A 21,410-nucleotide genomic window follows, 5' to 3' on the forward strand; every position below is an offset into this window, starting at 1 on the left:
ACTGGGACTGATATCCTTATCTGAAAGACCTTTTCCCTTTGAGAAAGTGTGCAACAATCAAAAACTCCTGAGCTGATTGGGATCTTTTTTATTGTGTGTGTTTTGTTCCTGTGTGCGTGTTTACTTTTCATATATAAAGAAACAAATACCATGAACCCCCACCCCAAACAAACAGGGAGCTGCTCTGTTTCCATTTCAAAGTATGAAATCTGTATTTTTATTCCCCTGTCACTAAAAAGAAACTGGTGCCAGCAATCCAATCCTCCACCCCCTTGTAACAATTCTGGAACTGAGACCATGCCTTCTATTCAATTCATTAACTAGTTCTGAGATGACAGTAGTAACAAGAGGACACGGTTGAGATTTGGGATCCCTTTGTGCCTGTTCATATTACTGCAAGAAACGGTCCTTACCTCAGAGAGCTCGCAATCTAGGCGACGCAATAAAGGATGGGAGAAAGTTAGGATTATCTCCTTTTGACAGAAAGGAAACTGGGGTCCGCGGAACTGAGTCCAAGAGAGAGTTTATGGAAACATGAAGGTTGGAATGCACTCAGATCACCTGAGTCTCAATCCTGTGTTTTAACCACAAGCCTGTCCTTTTGGTCAGCTCTTTGGGATCCTCAGCTGAAATAAAATACCTAGCAAAAACTTCCTCCCTTTTAAAGAGTCGCTCTAGTGGGAAATGGGCTCTAATGAACATTCCTTGTGTCAGCAATGTTTGCTTTTCTAGAATCTGGGTCTGCATTTGCTTTAAAACAAGACTCTTGTTTGAAGGCTGATTCTGCACTGTACACACTGTGATGGCTTTCACTCTTGTCAAATTAACTCTTGTTGGGTTTTCATTGTCTGACATCTTTGCTTGTTAAATTTTCAATTGCTTCAGGAATAAATGGTTATTAAATTATGCCTTAAAATTACACTATATTAGTCTTAGGAGAGACAGTGAAAGGCTACGATCACTGATTCCTACAAAATTAAACTACTAGTTTTAAAAAAAAAAACCCAACAAAAAAAACCCAACAACAACTTACGATTTACATGATCAAAGGGCTACAAAAGCATGAATAACTCCAACCCTGCTGTAACTACTATTACCCCCATTTTATAGATGGAGGAGGAGAAACTGAGGCAGAGAGACCTTTGATTTACTTGCCCAGGCTTGCACAATGGATCTGCAGCAGAGTCATGCATATAGCTCAACATGTTTTGACTCCTAGCCCTGTGCTTCAACCACTGGGCTTACTTTCTCTTTTCAAATAATAAAAGTGTTTGAATATCTGATTGATTTTTTTTTTTAAATGCATTCTTTAAACACTTCGCTTCCCAGGCTCTCTTCTGTGTAGAGTTTCATTCAGTCTTAATGAGAGTTGCAAGAGTAAAATAATTTTGCTGTAGAATAGGAAGGTTTGTTGCAAGCTTTAAATGCAGGTTAATGGCTTTTTAAATAACCTTCATTGCTTTTTTTTTTTTTTTTTTTTTTTTTTTTTAAACATGGGAATGCTCAGGAAAGTTAAGCCAAATTAACTGAAGATGTGAATTTAAGGTGCCTAAGTTAAAGCCCACTAAACCCTCTTGTGAATTCTCTCTATCAGAAGGAAGCGGCCTTAGTTTGCTGTAGCTTAAGTTTAATTTATGTGTTTCATGTCACACCTTTGGTTAATTCATCTTACCTTTTCTTAGGCTCCGCATATAGAAGCTCTCTGTGTTTGCTAAAGGAAAGGATTGAAATCAACCATTGGATACTCTTCATCCCTTTATAGTGCTAAAATCTGACAAGCGGTGGGGAGTGGTGAAGAGGGAAAACTTCAGTGAGGTCCACAACAACGTTTTGACTTTCGCAATCAGCTTTGCTAAATGGAATATTGGAATAGCCTGTGAGCATTCTATAAAGGGAATGTCTTTCAAATGGGGAAAAATGATAGCCCGCTCTAGCACTAAGTTGTTCAAGAATATTTCTGGTCCCCACTTCTTAACAGATAAATCTGAAGTCGTAACAAGCAGAAATGTAATCTGTCTGTCCAAAATCATTAATGAGCCACGACTTGAATCTAAACCTAAATGGGCTTTAAATGAAAAATTCGGGAGACTGTGGCACCATCTATCATCTTTGAGGCTGCTGCTTTGTATTAAAGAGACAGTGGGGCCAATTGAGACTGAATGAAGCTATGGAAGATTTGATTCTTTTGGTAGTGTTATGCCAGTTCTGATTATCTTTCAGATTTCTTCTGGAATTTGCTGAGTAACACCTTCATTTGGAGGTTATCTGGATGGAGCACAATCTAACTTTATGCTCAGTTTACCCATGGCCCCTTATGGGACGGGCAGGGCAGTGTGTGCTGACCATGGCTGACCATGACATGCTACCAACACACCCTCCATGCCTGGGGCTTGTATCTAGGCCAGAGTAGACTCGCTCTGATGCCAGCTGTGCCCCAGACAGGGAGAAACTCCTGCACAAGGTGCCTTCTCTGGGGTTCATGTCCTTCTTCCCGCTCTTTCCCAGGGCCCCTCTATGAGTGGCATAAAGGGATCTTAGTGTACCAGGGATTTAAGGCCCATAGAGTCTCATGAAAGGTGTAAGCGTATGCTGTATGACGATACCTGCTGCCTCGTTAATCATGGTGAATTTGTACATTTCATTTCTTGGGCTCTGTGGTGGCAACTGCCCCCCCCCCCCCCATTCCCCTCCAACTCTGCTCTTTGTTTCACTGAAAGCGGTGATTGAATAGATGCTCATGGCCTCCCACTAGAGGTTTCCTTTGGTTCCGAGCTTCTGAGCTGTGCTTGCAGCGAGATAAGAGGAAATCTTACATCACAGTCAGGAAGTGCTAAAGAAAGTTCCTTTTGTCATTCGTCACTGCATTCTCTTGAGCGTTAAAGCAGCAACATTCCTTGCATGCTGCAGAGTCCATTTAAAGCCCACAGGTTGGACTGAGTCCAGTCGGCAACATGGCTTGATGCCCAGCCCTCCAGTTCTATTGTACGTAACACATCCCCTCCAATGTACTTCCTCCCTGAAGAGTTAACTCGGGCCTGTTGCAGTCACTGCTTCTCTGAAAGTCCCACCTTGCTTGGGAGCAGAAGCTACCGCCTTTATGAAATCCCCTCCCATCAATCATACTGTCTGCCCCGTTCTCTTTCCTCCTAGCTTATTTCCTGCTTTATTAAATTTCTCTTTGAGAGCCTTCAGCCTGCCCACTAGCCTTCCCATCAAAATCACTCAGGATAGTCATCTGAATGCAATGACTCCAGATAGTGTAGTGCTGATGCTGGAAGCCATTTGTTTATTACACAGCTGCCGGGGTGAGTGTCCTCCTTGAAGGAAGTTCCACCTTCCAAGGGTTGGTGCCCTCAGGGTTTGCAGGTAATATTAATGAAAAACTAAAATATTGCTGCACAGAGGGTTCGTTTTCCTGAGCAAAAGAATCTCACAAACATTTGAGGTATGTTGGCTTTTGAGAAACTCTGGGATATTTGGTGTTGGGATTGATTGATTGGTTCCTCTCTCTGTAGTGTTAAAAGAAGAACAAGAAGGCTGGGGCAGATAAAAAGTTATTATTATTTGTTCGTTTCCGGTAGCACTTGCAGCGTGCTAGGCCTTTACTGAAGAGCTTGGGAAAGTGCTACATGGGAAACATGGCTGTCCAGCCAGCACAGGTGTTACTGTGTGTCTAGTCATACGAAGAGTCTCATGATGACTGGTGATGGTGAAGGATAGATGAGAAGGGATGTGAGCTAATCTCAAGTGTTCAACCTGTGGTGGAAATGTGAGTTTCATTTCTCTTATTGTTGGCACTCTACCCCGACACCTTTCATCCATGCCAACCCTCCAAAACGTAGCTAAGTACTTGGGGCCAGATCCTCAGTTGGTGTAAATCAATATAGCGCCAGCTGGAGTAAGAGGTTTACCAATTTACACTGGCTGAGGATCTATCACCTTTCATCCCAAAGGATGCTAAATAGGGGTGGATGGGTGGGTAGAAATTGCTTTTATCTCTGAGGAGGCAGATGGTAGCCATCTGATGTACAGCACACCACAGCCGTCGGGGGAAAGGAAGTGTTGCCTCTGGATGATCTGGTAAACCCCTCTGTTTAGGGAATGTACAGGGTCATACACAGCAGCCAGGGCTCTGATTTAAGGCTTTGGCTGGAAGACCCCCTCCTCGCCCTCCTGGGCAACTGCAAAGATGTCCATTTCTCTATGATGGAAGGGTGGACCCTGATGGGATTCAAAGCTATGGTTCTGGGAGCAGGGGCTAGGTACTTGAGACCTGAAGGCTAGACTACCAAGCCATTCCCCTTCCTCTGTTTAGCAAATAGACTCAACTGTACGGTCACCCTCCCTCTCATTTAAGGCGCTGGATGGGAACTCAGGAGTGCTAAGTTCAATCCCTGGCTCTACCACAGGCTTCCTGTGTGACCTTGGGCAAGTCATAGTGTCTTTGTGCCTCAGTTGCCCCTTTGTACAATGGGCAGGGCCTCCCGCCCGGTCTCAACATGAAGCTGGGATCCTGGCCGCAGCTGCCTGGCACAAAGCGTGGGGCCCAAGACAATCACCCAGATTTGCTGTACCCTAGGGATGGCCCTGACAATGAGGATAGTAACACTTTCTCCCACTTTTTATCTGTCATCTTATTTATTAATACTGTAAGCTCTTTGGAGCAGGGATTGTTTCTTACTATGCGTGTGCGTGCGTGCGCCAGGGGCGTAGCCAGAACTGATTTTTTGGCAGGGCCTGTGGTTGACATGGGTGGGCACATGCCTCATGTCACAAGCGAAACAGAGGCTGATAAAAACGCAGGATGAATTGCTTAAAATTTGATTGGGTGTGCCTGCTTTCAAAGTGGGTGGGCCATGGCCCACCTTGGCCCATCCATAGCTATGATACTGGTGCGCGCACGCGTGCGTGTGTACAACACCTAGCACAAGAGGCCCTGATCTCATTTGGGACTTCTAGGTATTATAGGAATAGAATAATTAATAACTGAGCAAGCTCCCTGCTAGACTCACTGCTCTTCTCGTTGAAACAGCACCTAACGTCTCCTTCCTCACAGACCTGTAACGATCGAATAATCGCCGTGAATTTCACTAGACAGTTTAGCCACCTCGAGGGTTTGGCTCTTTTTTTTAAACAAGGTCTCTCAGGATTTGTAATTGATTGAGGCTAAGAAGTAGGCTAGTCTGCCAGATATGTGTAGCTGTTTGTACGCCACTGCTGATTATCTGATGCATGGGCTATGTGCCAGCTGCCTTACTTAAGGTCAGGTTGCAGTGGAGATCCATTAGGCTCAACTCAGACTACAAGGGGAGTGGCTGTTTTCCTTGAGGCACTTTCTTTGATCTCCTTGTGGTTGGGATTTTTTTGCTTTTCCTTTGTCTCAGGTGCTGAATGCTAATGAGGCCAGAAGCCTGTTGGAACCTAAGTTAGTTGGTTTAGGTTTAATTAGGCGATTAAAAATGTGTTTTTATCTTGTTTACCCAATAAGGAGCCTGTCCAGGTGCTCTTCAGTCCCTGCTCCTTCAAGTATGCCCATGGGATTACTTGTGTAAATTTGGACTGTGGGACTGAGGCCTAAATGGGGTAATGGGGAGAATCTTGCTGATGACACAGCTGTACTGAGGATGAGAGAGGAGCTGGGAATTCACATGGAAGGTATTTCAAAGGGTGAGCATGTAGGATCCTGGGGGGGTCACCTTTTAGCAATATTAAGTAATCTCAAGCAGCAAGTCTACTCAAGTGCCCCCAGCCCAAGTATGCTCAGTAACATCGCAGAATCCACCCGGGGAGGCAGAACTGTGCTCCTGACTTTAAATATTAATTGAAAATCTTTTGTGTCCCTCATCCTCATGGTTGCGAAGAAACACCCCTGATCACGTCACAGAGGCTAACCTGCTGTGGAGTTGCCTGCCTGGATCTTGAAACAAATAGCTCTGAGTGGTGAACTGCCACAATTCATCTCAATGGAGCATCAACTCTGAAACCTAATGATGACTTTAAAATGTGTCCCTATTTCTCTACTGATTGGCTTTTCAGAAACATCCCTGGATGCAGTGGTAGGTTTAGGGGCGCAAGGGGTTAGTTAGGCCGCTGGTTTCTGGGCTGGGGCACTCGGAGTTTTAATCCACACACAAAAGGGGACTGAAAGAGGAGTTGCATCAACATGCTGAAAGCCTCAGTAGCTTCCAGAGTGCCTTCAACCAGCAACCCTAATGCACCCTGTTGTCCCTCCTTTAGCTCTCCTTCAAAATTCTTCCAACGCAGTTGTATGTTTTCAGTACAGAATTCTGTGGCAAAATGAACATGGGCAGCAGCCCACAATACATCAGATTTCATATGAAAACCAGTGACCCAAGGAGCCACTGTACTGATTAAATCCTGTACAACAATAAATAATACAATGAAAAGCTTCATTTAAAAATGTATCCAGAAGCTGCTGCAGAACATCCAATGTGTCTCAGAAATCAGGGAATCTCATCATGGAATTTAGGACTGCCATTGCTGCATAAGGAAATGGGTGTGGTTGCAGAAAGGAAAGGTCATTTTCCACTTTGCAAATTAGGGTTCTGGATGGTAGGTGGGTTGAACAGATTGTGGCTGGCTGCAATTTACAGCCGACTCTATTTGCTGTGTTCTGGAATACTTCCATTCAAATAAGTTCAGTTGTTAAATACAAGCCCTCGTTTGCTTTATTGCAAAGGACAGCACAGAGGGGTCATGACTGTAAGAAGACAAGTAATTGATGGACTTGTTCAATGTAGAGTGTATAACGGAGGGCCCTTTACAGCCCTCCTAGGATCATACTCTTAATCGGAGCTGACCAGCGAATCTGAATTCCTGTTCTGATTGGCTTCAAGGACTAGTTTTCTTCTATTAAACATATTTTTGCCCGTGCTGCTTTTAAATTCTTCATTGGCTAATTAAGCACTGCCAGGATGTAGTCTTCCTCCGATCCCCCAAATCGTTCACAACTCCAATAATTCCCACTGCAGTGCAGCTCCAGCAAGGTCATTGCTTTCAAAGGAGTTGTCCGCTCCAGACATGATGCTGTTTTTCGTAAGGCTGTGGAAGTTGTGTTTGTCACTGGAGGTGTCTGCTTTCAAAACTAATTGGGAAAAGTGTCGCTGGGGTTTCTTTCCCTGGGAGAGTCACCACTAATACTGATGTGCAGCATGTGGAACTGGCAACTAAGGAAAATCAATTTCCCGAGAAAACATGATGTGTCCGTTTCATCTGAGAGCAGCTCCTGTTACTGATGTTTGTGTAGGCTCTTCAGAGCCTCTGCATTGGGTGAAGCGTTCATGCAATGCAAAGCACATTGAACAGATGGTGCTTTTCATCCAGGATGTAGAGCTGATACTCCTCTGTAGCCCTGGTGTACATCCTCCAATAGGAGCGGTGGGAGCAAACAACCAAACTAGTTTTAAAATTAATCTTAATACATTTCTGAATGGGATTATATGATGGGGGTGAGGGGATAGCAGGGGACTGGACTCAATGACCAGGAGGTCTCCTACAGTCCTGTGTTAGTGGAGTTACCTCTGTTTAAAACAAGAGGAGAACTGGATTCAGAGTGCTTCACACAGCTAGATTATATAGGTGTAGAGTTAATAAATTACTCCAGTATATTTCACTGTTGTTATTATTATAATATTTACTCCAGTGGGGATGGCAATGAATTAAGAAGTATAGGCAATGGAGAGATTTCAGATGAGATTTGAAAGGAGTTCGGAGAAGAAGGGGGGGGTTAAGATCACATCCTTCTCATAGAATTGCTTTGAAGTAAGATTATCTGAAGTATTCGTGGAAGAGAGGGGAAAGGGTAGCATTTGGAAGGAGCTGGAAGCATTCAACGCCCACAGACCTTCTCATGCAGCGCACCAGCAATGAATGGCAGAATTGTTCAGTAGAGGTGTGTGGAGGTGCCAGTCAGTTGGCTCTTGGTTTGTGAGCCTTGAGGGAGCCAAGAGTTAGAACAGCACAGCGAGCCGCCAGGCTTCCTAAATAAATCTCTGCCTTGGCTAAAGGGCCCTGTTGTATGCTCTTACATGTAGTAGTCCATTGATTTTTCACCAGGAGAAAGAAACAGCAGTATTTCCTTTGTTCTGCAGACAGAATCTGTGCACTTCCTCATGAGCACATATGATCGATTACAAATAGGGGCAGCAGGACTGGGGCAGGGGAGTGAAAGCAAGAATGCAAAGAATTTTACTGTCCTTGCAGACTGTTGCGTGTGTGTGTGTGTGTGTGTGTGTGTGTGTAACTCTCTCTGGCCTTAGCATCAAAGGAGGTAGAAGGACCTCAAGGCCTCAGTTCAGCAAGGTATTTCATCATGTGCACAGTTCTCCGTGTGTGAGTAGTCACTGATGTCAAGTTAGGCATGGGCTGAAGTACTCTGCTGAGTTGGGCCCTTATGTGGATTTTGATGTGAATTGCTTGATTGCATGCTGCTAGCCATGCAGTCCCCAGGTGACAGTGCGTACTCAGCCAGTTGTAGTCTAAACCGTGATTTAATGATCATTCATAAACATTAAAAAAGCCTCGAAACGTCCATGTGAACTGGATGAGTGCAAGTATTATACAGATGGGTATACCGAGGCAATGTTTGTACTGTAGCATGGAGAGAGGCAGCTGTTAATTGGCTCTCTTCAATACAAGTGTCAGTGTTGTACAGATGAAGACTGGTTTTGTGTTAAGACATTTGACTGATACTCAAGACCTGCTTAAGTTCCCAGCTCTGTGACACACTTCAGAGTGGGCAAGTTGTTTAATCTTGTTCAGTCTCAGATCCCCTATCTGTAAAACAGGGATAATTCTGCTTTCTTACTGCACAGTGCTGTGGTGAAGATAAATTCATTGACTATATACTGCTTGGATGCTAACACGATGATGGCCCTCTAAATATATTGGTAGAAAGTTTTCCTTTTCACATCAGCCTTTTCAGGGACTCTTTAAAGAGTTAGTTGGATTCTTCCTGGACTCTTGTCATCTGTGTGATCTCAGCAACTGTCTGATTGCATATTCACTGTGTTGTCTGATGTTTTCTGCAGACGTTACCCGGAGCAGTGGAAGAGGGAATAATATAACTGCAGGGAGTTTTTTTGCACTAATTTAGCAACTGGTAGTGGGGCCACTGGCATGATAGTTTCCAAATTTGAATAAGATGCACAAAGACAGCAGGGGGTAGCTCTTGTTTGGATTTCCCCCTCCCCTCCTCTTTGCTCATCTCCAGTGAGATGGGATTAGATGGGTTGGATAGAACTAGCCTTAAAATCTTGTTATGGCTCATGTCCACTCACCAGTGAAAATACTGTCAGGATGAGACTTTTACTTTGCTTTGATGCTGTGCTCTCTCCCTGATCTTTCTGAACTTGGATGCTGTGAAGCTTGAGTTTTGAAGGAATTTGAGCTGAAATTCTACAGCACAGTTCTTGGGGTTCAGTTTTTAAGTCCTCTGACTGCAAGGAGAGATTTTGACTCCACTTCTGCAAGAGATGGTCATTCTGTAGACGCCAACCCTTATTTCTGCCTGTGCATTGGGATGACTGGGTAAGGCAGATCAGATGCTATGAATACTGCCGAAGGGGAAGGCAGTTTTGCATTCAGGATTATGAAAGGAAGCTCGCCTTTCACCATCTGTAATTATGGTTATAATCTATGTCATTAACTTTTAAAATTGGAGGCTTAAAAGGATTTAAAGTAAATACTTAGTGGAAATTTGAGATGAATGAGATGTTAACGAAAAAACAGACCCCTGCAATAAACAAACTAGTTAGCATAGGCTGAAAGCTCCTGCGAGGCCTGGAAAAGTGAGGATGTAGTATGAAGTGCACACATGCATGCACACACTCACCCACCAGCATGCATGTAAGACCATGTGTAGAGGCTTTCAGTCTACAGAGAGAGAGAGCGCGAGCGAGTGAGAGATGCTATTGAAAAGACAAAATTAACATTAGAGTTCTGCCCCCTTGATCTATTCAACTAATGAGACTGTTAACGATTTTATAATGCTTCTACCTTGTTTTATTGGTTGAGTTATATTGTCCCTCAGCAGCTTACTGCTGGAGTTATGTGTGATGGGAACTACACAATGTTCCCGTTTGCGTAATTGAACAAGGTTCTCATTAACAAAGTGGTCTTTTTAACCCAATGCCTGATCCTTTAAATAGGATCCTTTAAATATAACCCCAAATGCAATATGTATAGGCACACTTCATGCTGTCGTCTTTGTGGAGATATGGGTGAGCCAAAGAAGTTGTGGTTTAATTCTTTGCAAAACTTTTGTTTGGTAGGTTTTAAATTGTATATTTTGTAAAGTTTGCAAGTAGCAATTTCTATTGTGTTAAATTGGCCAGTGGGGGACCATTAACAGTACCATGTGACTCAAATGTTACTGATCCAACACAAACGGTGCAGCTATTGCAACCAAATATGCAATTTGAAACGTGCACTGAGTAGTCACATGATATTGTTTCTGTTCCTTGATTGGTTGATTTATGTAACTATGTGAGAATTAGGAATATTTCTGATTTGTGAACCATTTGCCAATGAGCAAGCAATTGAAGAAATCCGTGTATAATTTTGCATAATGAGTATACTGGGTAATTTTGCCTGGAACACTTGCTAACAGAAAAAAGGTGAATGAAATTATTAATTTTTACTTGTACCTTAGTCTCTCTGCTTAGTGAACTGCCTCTGATTTCATCCACAAACTTCATTTCAGGTTGGATCACAAGGATGGCGGCTTTCAGCTATGAATGCTCTGGGGTTTCTGTTTTCTAGCATGTCAATTAGCTGATGTGTCAGTGCATTGGAGAAAGTTGGAGGGGAAAAGTAAAGTACTGTATGGATTAGTTGTCAATAGTTTCTGACCTGAGAGGGCCAAAACAAAAAAATTCATTTCTCTGTCGCTCCTTATTTCATGTCACCTGTGTTTCTTTTTTGTAAACTTGTGGAGGGGATTGTATACATAAAATACAATGCACATACCTTCAGTATAATGTGTGAGACTTGCATGAATGGAATAGATTAAAATGATCATTGGTTGCAAACTCAATAATCAATTTTTACATAACTTTTTAGCTTAACTTGTGCTCGACTGAGCTTGAAAAGGAAACCTCGTGCTCTTAAGTTGTTTAGACCCTATACCTTGTGAACACGCACTTTGTTGATGGTGTGTTATTGAGAACACACACTCCATAATGGAGCAATAGAGAACTTGTTTGTACCATGATGTTCGGTAAACGAATGCATCTTCTCACCAGGAAGTTGCTGTATTCTTACTGACTTCATGTTGCATGTGAATTTGATTAATGTCTACAGTAAATTACTATTACACAATTAGGCATCTCTCCTTTTTTTTTCTTTTGCAGTTTCTCTGTTTGAAGAACATTCGAACATTCTTAAAAGTCTGTCATGACAAATTTGGGTTAAGGAACAGCGAGCTGTTTGACCCCTTTGACCTCTTCGACGTGCGGGACTTTGGAAAGGTAAAAGTTAACTACAAATCTGTGTCGAAAAAAGGGTTGGAAAGTGCTTTTAGTGTTGCTGGAACCCCAGACCATTTTTTAAATGATCAGCACAGCATGGGGCAGGACACACAGCCAGCTTGGACTCTGCATTGTTCTTGTAACCCACACCTGCTCAGTGTGTCACTCTGTCTCGCCCACCCCCGTGGTGACTGGGCCACATATAGCGATGGATGATGAGCCTGCTACATCCTTGACTAGCAAAGGTGGCTCTCTTAGCTCACGCTGTAGAGGCTCAGGCTTCAGAACTGTTGTCCCTTTTTTGACCTGAGTGTCTAGTCAAAGTTCAGGGCTCTGGGGGTGTGCCAGCTGGGAGCAGAAATTGGTGGTAGCCAGGTATTTCTTGCAGTCTGGTTTATTTACGAGGAATGCACAAAATCCTGTGTCTCTGAAGGCAGAAGGAACCAAGAACAAAAAGAAGCAGTTTCTTAGCTTACAGCCCCAAGAATCCCAGAGAGTCACACTGCCCACGCATCCTGCTTTCTTGGTTTCCTTGGTTTTTTGGCTTTTTTCCCCCCACCCTCGTATCACAGTCTTATCTGTTCTCAGTTCCTTTGTGTTTTTTCTGACACACCCACACGTACACATATATGCATAAATATACTTTTGTTTTATTTGTGCCATGTGTCACGTAGATGAGAGAGCAAAGGGAGCATTTCATTTTTCTTTGTTTAATGGCCACACAGAATTCTGGATGAAGCCCAGATGGAAGAGCTTCTGAATCGGTTTCACAAGAGATTGTCTGTCTGATATCCTTTTGCTAGAATTCGATGGCATTAGCACTGTAATGTTACTCTGATGAATATCGGGTCTAGGGAAGCCTTCACATATAAGGCAGTATATTCTATTCTCTGGGTGATATTGATATTAATAAGTCACTTAGCTCTTTTAGGAGCTATGCATTACTTTCTCTCCAGCTACAAGGCATACACTTTGTGAAAGCATCCACTTTTCTGATTATCTGAAGAGTAGCTTTCCCCTGGCTGATGGGGAAAGATTATATGATATTTATTGCCTAATTTATTTTGGGGACTATTATCTGGAACTTGCAATTGAAGGAGTTTGTTTTATGAGTTCATGATTTATGAAACGCAAGGGGACTCTTGCTATTTGGAGACTACAGGTACACAGAAGCTGGGCTGGTGAAAGAACTGTTGTTGTGTAGATAGAATGCTAGTTTGCTTTCACATTGTGTTGATGTTTTTGGTACAAAATGGCTCAGCAAAGCTGTTAACTGGGGACTGGTGTTTAACCCTTTGAGACCATACCAGCTGAACATCATCCCATGTCTTTTCTATTGCACTGGCAAGCAAGCTGACTGGTTTCTAGGACATCATTTTGCCTCTGCTGAACAAATAAGAAGTTAAATAACATGGGAAAGTTGTACAAAATGACTTACCATTTTGCACAATTGCATAACGCCCGAAAGAGCAAAGGAGTCTTTAATTCAAATCTCCACTGGCCCAATAATAATGGTCGATCATTTATTCTACGGTGAGCATAGTGTAACTAACAGTGCTGCGTGTTTCCATTTTCAGATATCCTGTATAGGTATTTCTGTCCTCCAGTCCAGAAGGCCAGTTAGATGGTGATTAGTAATAACTTTTGAACTTGCTAAAAGGTAATTATCAAGTAAAAAGGCAGGGGCAGGTAGCTATTCTGTATTTACTTGTTGTTGACCTTACAGGCTGCCTGTAAATAAAGGGGCCTTACAATTTAGTATGTGCAGGACGTTTCAGATGGACATCCAGGATCTTTACAATAAGAAAAATGCTACAAGAACCCCTCAAATTCCTCCCTCCTTCACCACAACAGGCTAAATTTCCAAGCTGGTGCTTTGCTCTTTTTATTTGGAGAATCTGACAGATCAAGTCTTCCATCACAGGCTGACTTTCAATGGAGAAGACACAGCATGGTCTGGTGGTTAAAAGTAAACATTGCAAGTCAGGAGTTCTGGTCACGTCTCTGCTGTTCATTTGCAGTTGGACCTTGGGCGAGCCACTTCTCTGCTAGTTTTAGTGGCTTGTCTCACAGGTTGTTGAAATGGGATTGATGTTTGTAAATTGTTTGGGATCTGAAGGCAGAAATAGCTGCACTCTGTTGCTAGTATAGTGTGATGCTGGAACGCAGGACTTCGGCAAACAGATGTGGATCTTTCTTGAGTCTTTCAGAGTTTTTCTTGCCATGTGTTATAATTAGTGAAAAGAATTGCTTTAAATTAGGGGATCTGCTTGCTTCTAGTGCTTTTCTTCCCCTGTGTTTAGATCCTGCTGTTAAGCAATAATTTTGTTACTGTGACATGTCGAGATCCTGGCTGAGATTTCCAAAAGTGACTTATGGTTTTGGGCATCTCAATTTCTGGGTGTCCAGCTTGAGATGCCTTTAAAAAGGTCTGGTTTTCTGAGGGCAAGCACTCATCCCCTGCTGTACAATCAGGCCTCTTCAAGGTGTCTCAGGTTGGGCCCACCAAATCAGTAGTCCCTTCTGAAAAGCTCAGCCTCTGTGTGTGTGACTGGGATTGTGAGGAAGAAGCCCTTGTTAACGCACCATTGTCTTCAATTCAGATCCTGCAGTGCGCTGAATTCTTTGAGTGGTACTGAGCACCCTTGACACTCAGTCAAGGCAATGGGAGCTGGTACCATTCAGTCCTTTGCAAACTCAGACTCTAACAGCAAAGGGAACAAAAATCATGTCCAAGTACGTTTGTGGTTTTGCCCTGTACGTTTGTGTGCCTTTAATTTAATGACTGCGATAACATAAAACTTAGCTCTTGTGTAGCTCTTCAATTTGTTGGCACCAGATATAATGAGATAAGATGTATATAAATATGGATTAAACGCTTCATCACTCTGAGTCAGCATGATGGCAGAGAGGTTCATGAAAGGGAGTTACTCACTTTCAATAACTTGCAGTAATATACTTAAGGTTTCTTTTTTGGCGTGATATAATTCACCATCAATAAACTTGTGGAGCGTGATATTTATTAACCTCCTGCTTTTCTCTTCTATACTTGTTTAACTGTCCTGACTTTCTTCTGAACTTGATGGAATGTTTCATAGAATCTCTTTACGAGTCCTGGGTCTCTCTCAGCCTGAACTGTAGGCACACAGTGATGCTGCTATAAAAATCAAAAGGGGAAGCACAGTCATAAGTCAGCTGAAAAACAGGGGGATGTTGACTTTTCTAGCGTCTGTGAGATAAACCAGTTGCTTTGGTGGACATGTTACTTCTGGTACTGAGACTCAAACCATTTGCTCTCAGAACAAGAATCATTGGCTCACGCAGATGGGCCTCAGCCACAAAACTTGGATGTGGGTTTTAACTCTTCCAAACTATTGGAGTGTTTGGATGCAAGACTTTTTCAGGCCCATCTTTGATCTGATCAACTAGTCTTCACTTGCTGCTAGTGTCTCGCTGACTTCAGGGAGTTGTGCACATGTGGCTTGTTTTTTGTCTGGTGCCTGGGGATGGAGGAGCGCGTGGCGGGGGACGGTGTGTGAGTGTAGCATACGTGAGTGGTTACAGCACTATCAGTTTGAAGAAGGGAAGTTACAAGGGGAGAGCAGAGGAATCTTCAGGGAGAGGGAAATATACTAGGCTGATAGGGATGGGTAACGCTTTTTGTGCGGTCAGATGGAAACTTAGCATACATATATTTATAGCACGCTCTTAAAAATTCGGAATCATTTCCCATGCAAAGAAATATCTTTTCTTCCAAGAGGTTTCAGGGTGGCCTGTGAAATATTCTTGAAAAGTTCTAGAAGGTCCAAAGCCAGACCACATCTTTCTAAACCAGATGCCATGGTTCCATGTGTGTGACTTCCCCCGTCCTCCATCCTGCCGCCAATTATCTGGTTTTCAGAGGTGCTGTGCACCCACAGCTCTCATTGGTTTTACTGGGAACTGCACCTGCTCAGCACCTGAGACAGCCTCTGGAGCTGCTCAGGTGAAGCCACAACAGAATTTTGGATCCTCCTGTGTTTCGGCTACTCTGCTTTTCTAACCTTTCCTCAATCATCATTGGCTGAAGCCGCATCTTGTGATCTAAATTATGCTGTTTGGATTCCACAATAATAGGAACCTTTATGAAAACCTCAGAGATTTGTGCCGTAGCCTGGGAAGTCAAAGAAGGCACCAATGCTCATGCATATACTCATCCCTGCCCCCCTTCCCCCCAGCTCTGCAGAAACCAAGACGTCCAACACTGTAAAATTTACTCTAATTTTTTTTTTTTGTTGAAAACATAATTCATAGACAGTGCCCAGTAATCAGAGGTACAGAACGCTTGCATCACCCACTGACTTCATTGGGCGCTGTGGGTGTTCAGCAACGTCTGCAACGTGCTCCTAGTTTTTTCCAAGCAATTGTGGTGTGAAATATTGCCAGAGTCAGAAAACTGAAGGATATAACTCTAATTCTTCTTGATTTTGAGCATTAGGGGGAAGATTTTTTAGAATCACTCAAAGGATTTAGGAAGACACATTCCCATTGAAAATAATTGGCACTAGTGTTGCTAATTTCTTAATCATTTTTTGAAAAGTGTCCCCTAAAGTAACAATCACCTCAATCTTTTTTATTTTAATACCTCTATGGCAATAATTTAGTGTGTGCCTTCAAAACCAGGCACTTATTTATAGCATACTCTGTGTGCGTAAGGGGGAGGGAGAGAGAATTATATGATGTATTATAGGTAATTGAAAATTACAAGGCTCTAGAGAAGTGGATGTGTTCTGCAGCCATGATAAACAAAGACAGCTAAACGCCCACCCTTCCACCCACAGTCAAGCTGCTGGCAGTGTGAACAGCTCTGCTTTTCCCATTCTTTGTTTGTTTTGCCGGCTTATTGCAGCCAAGAAAAAATGAAAAGCAATGTGTTTCTCTTTCCCGTGGTCATTCTCCGGTTAGGTCTTTGCAATAGCACTTCAAGGATGATGGGGGAGAGAGGGAGGACCATTTTGCAGAGCTGAATATAACCAACTGCTATGTACCATCATCTGATTTTAACACCAGAGTTCATGCTCTGTGGCATGTGTCCTGTTTATTTACAAATGCTGGCGCTGAATGCCCTGCAGAACAGATTTCTCCTTGTTATAAGTCCCTGCACTGATTAGTCAAATGACCATTGCGTGGTAGCTGGATGTGTATCCAAAGGGGGCAGGATCCGAGATTAAAATGTTTCTACTTGCAGTATAACTTGTAAAATGTGGTGGTGGGTGGGTTGGGATGTGAGAAGAATTCTCCAAAAGAAGGGTGTGTATGTTTCTTTAATCCCCAAGAGAACAGTAGAGTAACTGACCTTTCAAAAAGTGAGTGTGTGAGAGAGAGAGAGAGAGAGAAAATAATATTGGCAGATCTCTATTTACAGAGATGAAAGGTGACTGCATGAACCCATCAAGACACGTAGCTCCTACCATTCCTTGTTCTTGAAATTAATGTGCTGAGATTACACAGACTGCCGTAGTGTACTTCTTACTTAAAAGAGCTGCGGATATACATTCTGGTCTGTTTTAGGGCTTGTCTACATTCGCGCTTATGCTGGCAAAACTTATGTTGTTCAGCGGGGGGTTTTTCACACCCCTGAGCGACAAAAGTTTTCCTGGCATAAGCACGACTGCAGACGAGCCCTTAGAATGAACCGGGTCACATAACATTTGGGCTAAAGTTTTAAAACTGCAGTGGAACTATTCTGAGGCAGGGGTTCTTGATACCAGGATGAACAGTAAAAATGGAAAAGCAGGTTGCTTTGAAGATTTTTATATCACATGCAAGGGCCATTTGGTTTTTTGGTAGGAAGTAAAATAAAATCAAGCCTCATATTCTCTGTAAAACTATGATCATAAAAACTTGATCTAGTTTAGAACTAAGAAACTGCTATGATAAATGGAAAGCGCGGGGGGGGGGGGAACCTTTGATTCTGTTACTAGACAAATGTCTTATCCTTTCCTCTTACCAAATGTTGTAAAGTGTTCAGTTGTAATTTCTTTGAGGGGGGCTTCCAAAATTGTAAAACAGCACTCAGCAGGTGCAGTGTGTCTAACAGATGTTTTCAGCTAAAATGCTAAAAGTATGTACAGGAAGTCTTGTTACTGTATTTCCTTAAAGCATAAGACAAATCAATTTCAGATTTCTGTGGCTGCTCAAGCATATACTAGACAATGCTTTCTGTTATGCAGGGCATTGCAGACAGTTGTGATTTGTCTAAATGTTACAATGGTTAGCCTTTAATTGGTGCTGATGATGACTGATGCCATGTGCCTGAAGAAAAGTCCACGTTTAGGTTCTGATACCTAGGCAGGGTTTTACCCATCAAAACCAGTGGCTGGAAGGAGATCTTACTTTTTAAGTTCTTGAGGGCAGGAACTGTCCCTTACTATGGGTTTGTACAGCACCAAACAGAATGGGTCCTCAAATTTCATTGCAACTCTGAGTCTTCATTCTAGGAAACTTTGATATTTCAGAATTTCAATTTTGTTATGAATTGGAATTTAAGTAATTTAGAAATTTTTTCCATGAAATAAAATTTTCAACAAATTTTTCTTTTTGGGTTCGTTGGGGATGTTTTTGTTTTGATAAAACTGAAACGATTAGTTGTGATCTTGACTTTTGAAAAATAAATACATTGAAAAAAATCAAAACTGTGGTTTAAAAATGAAAAATTGAAGTGCTTCGTTTTGATTGGTTTCAAATGAAATTTCAATGAAATCAACATGTGCCTGCAAACTGTTTAAATTTCAGGAAAGAGTGGCCATTTCTGATGTTCAGTCTGAAAATCTTTTGATCAGTGCTTGCACTTAATAACAATTGAAAGCCTCATACAGAGACATACATATGAAATTGCTATATGGTCATCTGTAGGGATCTGTTATATACAGAGAAATCGCCTATGAAGCAAGTATTTAATTACATAATAATCATGTTACACAGTAATCATGTTAAATGAGCTGAATCTCTGTCCTGTGCATTTCGGAGCTCTCCAATATGTCAGGTTTTTTTGACTTCAAGAATACACCCACTCCTTTGTCCAATAAATAACTCTACCTGAAATAAAGTTTTAGGAATAAAGAACCTAACTACATGAGGAATTCTATATGTCGTAAAGTTAAATGGACATTTATTTAAATCAACGTTTGGCAAAAGAGTGAGGTTCCTAGATCAAAGATAACACTTAGGGTTTGTCTATGTGGTACAGCAGTGCACCGCAGAGGGATATGAATGATCAAGCACTCTTAAGTGTTTCACTCTAATTGCCCCGTGCAGATCCCACTGACACACTCTAAAAGGTTCTTAATGCATTGATGTAGTACAGTTTCACATGTGCACTAGATACCTCTTAAAGCGTATCAGGGTTTGCATGGGGCAGTTAGAGCACAACACTTCAGAGCAGTGGTTCTCAACCTTTCCAGACTATTGTACCCCTTTCAGGAGTCTGATTTGTCTTGCGTATTCCAAGTTTCTCCTCACTTAAAAAGTCGGGCTTAGGCTTCAGCTCCAGCCCTGAATAGGCTTTCTGCCCTGGGCCCCAGCAAGTCAAACACTGGCTCTGGTGACCCCATTAAAACAAATTTGCAACCCACTTTGGGGTCGCGACCCACAGTTTGAGAACTACTGATATAGTATATGGAATAGTATAAAGTCATTGTCGGAATTCAATTTTAGTTTGTTCTGACTTTGCTAGTGCTTTTATGTTGCCTGTTGTAAAACTAGGCAAGTATCTGGAAGAGTTGATGTACCCCCCCACTTACCCCATCTGTGTACCCCTGGTTGAGAACCACTGCTTTAGAGGCTTTACAGTTTACACCCATCTGGTGCACATTGCAGCAAGCCTTTTAGTGTCTTTTCATCCAAAGTTACCAAAAGGAGAGGCACTTTGTGAGTGTATCTTTATAAGGCATGTTACCCCAAATTTGCAAATGGGGAAACTGAGGCACAGACAGGGTGACTGACACTATTGGAAACTTGGATGAGTTGGCAATGGGATACAGGTGTTCTTATTTCTGGTCCTTTGCTCTAGCCATGAGACAGCAGTTCCCCCTTGGATGGTAAAGTATGTTTTGAGCCAGGGCTGGGCTCTAGGAATGGTTAGTTGTCCTGTTACACACAAGGAACTTCTATTGAAGAATGAGAGTGTGTTCCTTTTAACCCTTTGAATGCTTTATCCTCAAACCTATCCAGAGCAGCTCCTTTTAAAGCATACAAATAAAACTGCACTGCAGCAAAGTGGCAGAAGTTAGTGTGTGTCTGGGAGCCCCCACGCGTTATGTATTATCATAGTTAACTTACAGAGGACTATAGCGGGTACAGTATTTGAGAGGCAGGCATGTAGCGATCTGCAGAGGCCAGTAATAATCCTGTGCTTTACAGTTTTACGCACCAGAAGGTTCTGATGGATGCAGTTACTCTTCTGTTGGATCTTTAATGCAAACCCTCTCATGATAATATAACTGGACTCGGCCAGCCCAAGTAGCACAAGCCCCACGCTGAGTGCCAAAGCTGCGAACTGGGCCACAAAGTGCAATGTCACTTCCCATCCTCTTAGTCAAAGTTAGCCCCCTATTAATTACAGCCTGAGAACCACAGTTCCTTTCAAAATCTGGCCACTTGGGAGGTGCAGTGAGTGGATCGTAATCTGGTTGATGGCAAATGTATAATACACCCTTGGGTGGCTCTTGACTCTGGCATTCTGAGTGCTTGCTGATCTTGTTCAGCTTGACAGTGGGGGGAAGGAAGGAGGGAGGGAGGGAGGGAGGGAGAGAGTGTGTTGAGGAGCTGCTGCTCAGTAAGAAGGTGCTGGAACTCCCAGCAGCAGATGTGCATCTCCTTTGATGCCACTAGAGGAAAGGATCCACTTACAACTGGCAAAGCCTGGTCAATATTTAATAGGTCTCTAGTGCTACCATTTAAGAGGAAGAAGGATCCTTCCTCTTCACTAAGGGGCTGTGGGTATCTGCAATTGGCTCCTGTGCAATGAAACACTTTGCCTTGCTTGTCATCTCATGTCATGGAACAAGTAAGAAACCTCGCATCCAACCACCTATCTTTTCCAGGGGTCAAGATGTGTTTGAGTCAGGCTGGGCAGAGCATTCTGCGGCAAGGTGGAGTTTGCAATTGAATGCAAGCCTTTGTTCTTCTGTGACTCAACTCTGTGATGTGATCTGACAAAAGTTTGAGCATGTATCCTGCCATTGCACTTAGGTTTGGAACTCTCTCCCTGGCCTGGTGTGCCAAACCACTTCCCTCTCTTAGCTCAAATCCATCCTTATCCACAAAGCCCTTTCAAAGAGGATCCCACAAAGAATACAGTGATTCTAGACTAGTATTTGTCTCTGTCTGACACAAGGCCCAGTTCTGCAATCCTTCCTGACTCTGGGTGAAATTCACTTCTGTGTGGGAAGTCTGTGCACCACTTTGGCTCTGCACTGGGGTGAGTTTTACTTGTGGAGTAGTGCCCTTTTGATGTCAGTGGAGCTGTCTATGCAAGTCGCATCCAATGTGAGTAAGTGTTGCAGAATTAAGTCCTTGGATTGTAAACTCCTTGAGATGGGGTCACTTCTTCTGCTTGCATAATATTGAGGGCGTTCCAATAATCAACCCACAGAAGCTTTTAGGTGTGGTGAATCTACCCTGTGCCTTTTCTTTTCCTCTTCTCCCCTCCCACCCTTACAAATCTGTACTGTTTAAAGCCCTGCAGCTTTCCAGTGAAACTGAAAAAGCCAGAAATGTTGGTTCTAGCAAGTTTTTTCTTTTCTATTCTTGGGTGCTTTCCCTTGTATTTTCCACATGGTCCCATTAAGGAGTATTATATTTCAGATCAAACAAGTATGCACAGGACCCTCCCCAAGTCCCGTAGTCTGGTTAGGAGAGTTCTGTTGGTAGGCCTTAAGT

The 21,410-nt window shown here is 42.8% G+C and overlaps 1 protein-coding gene across 4 annotated transcripts in view; it reads left to right on the forward strand.

The window, feature by feature from the left end:
• Positions 1-21,410, forward strand: part of VAV2 (vav guanine nucleotide exchange factor 2) — a 284,485-nt gene that overhangs the window by 47,582 nt on the left and 215,493 nt on the right. For 3 of the 4 annotated variants that reach the window (XM_067541859.1, XM_067541857.1, XM_067541856.1), the window contains exon 2: positions 11,373-11,489. The exons of the other annotated variant lie outside the window; for it this stretch is intronic. In XM_067541859.1, the coding sequence (XP_067397960.1) occupies positions 11,373-11,489 (117 nt within the window). The remainder of the gene's footprint in view (positions 1-11,372; positions 11,490-21,410) is intronic. 4 annotated transcript variants of the gene reach the window in all.

The sequence above is a fragment of the Emydura macquarii genome, unplaced genomic scaffold (genome assembly GCF_026122565.2).
Source record: "Emydura macquarii macquarii isolate MOO-44397 ecotype Brisbane River unplaced genomic scaffold, CSIRO-AGI_Emac_v2 contig_691, whole genome shotgun sequence".
Taxonomy (NCBI): domain Eukaryota; kingdom Metazoa; phylum Chordata; order Testudines; family Chelidae; genus Emydura; species Emydura macquarii.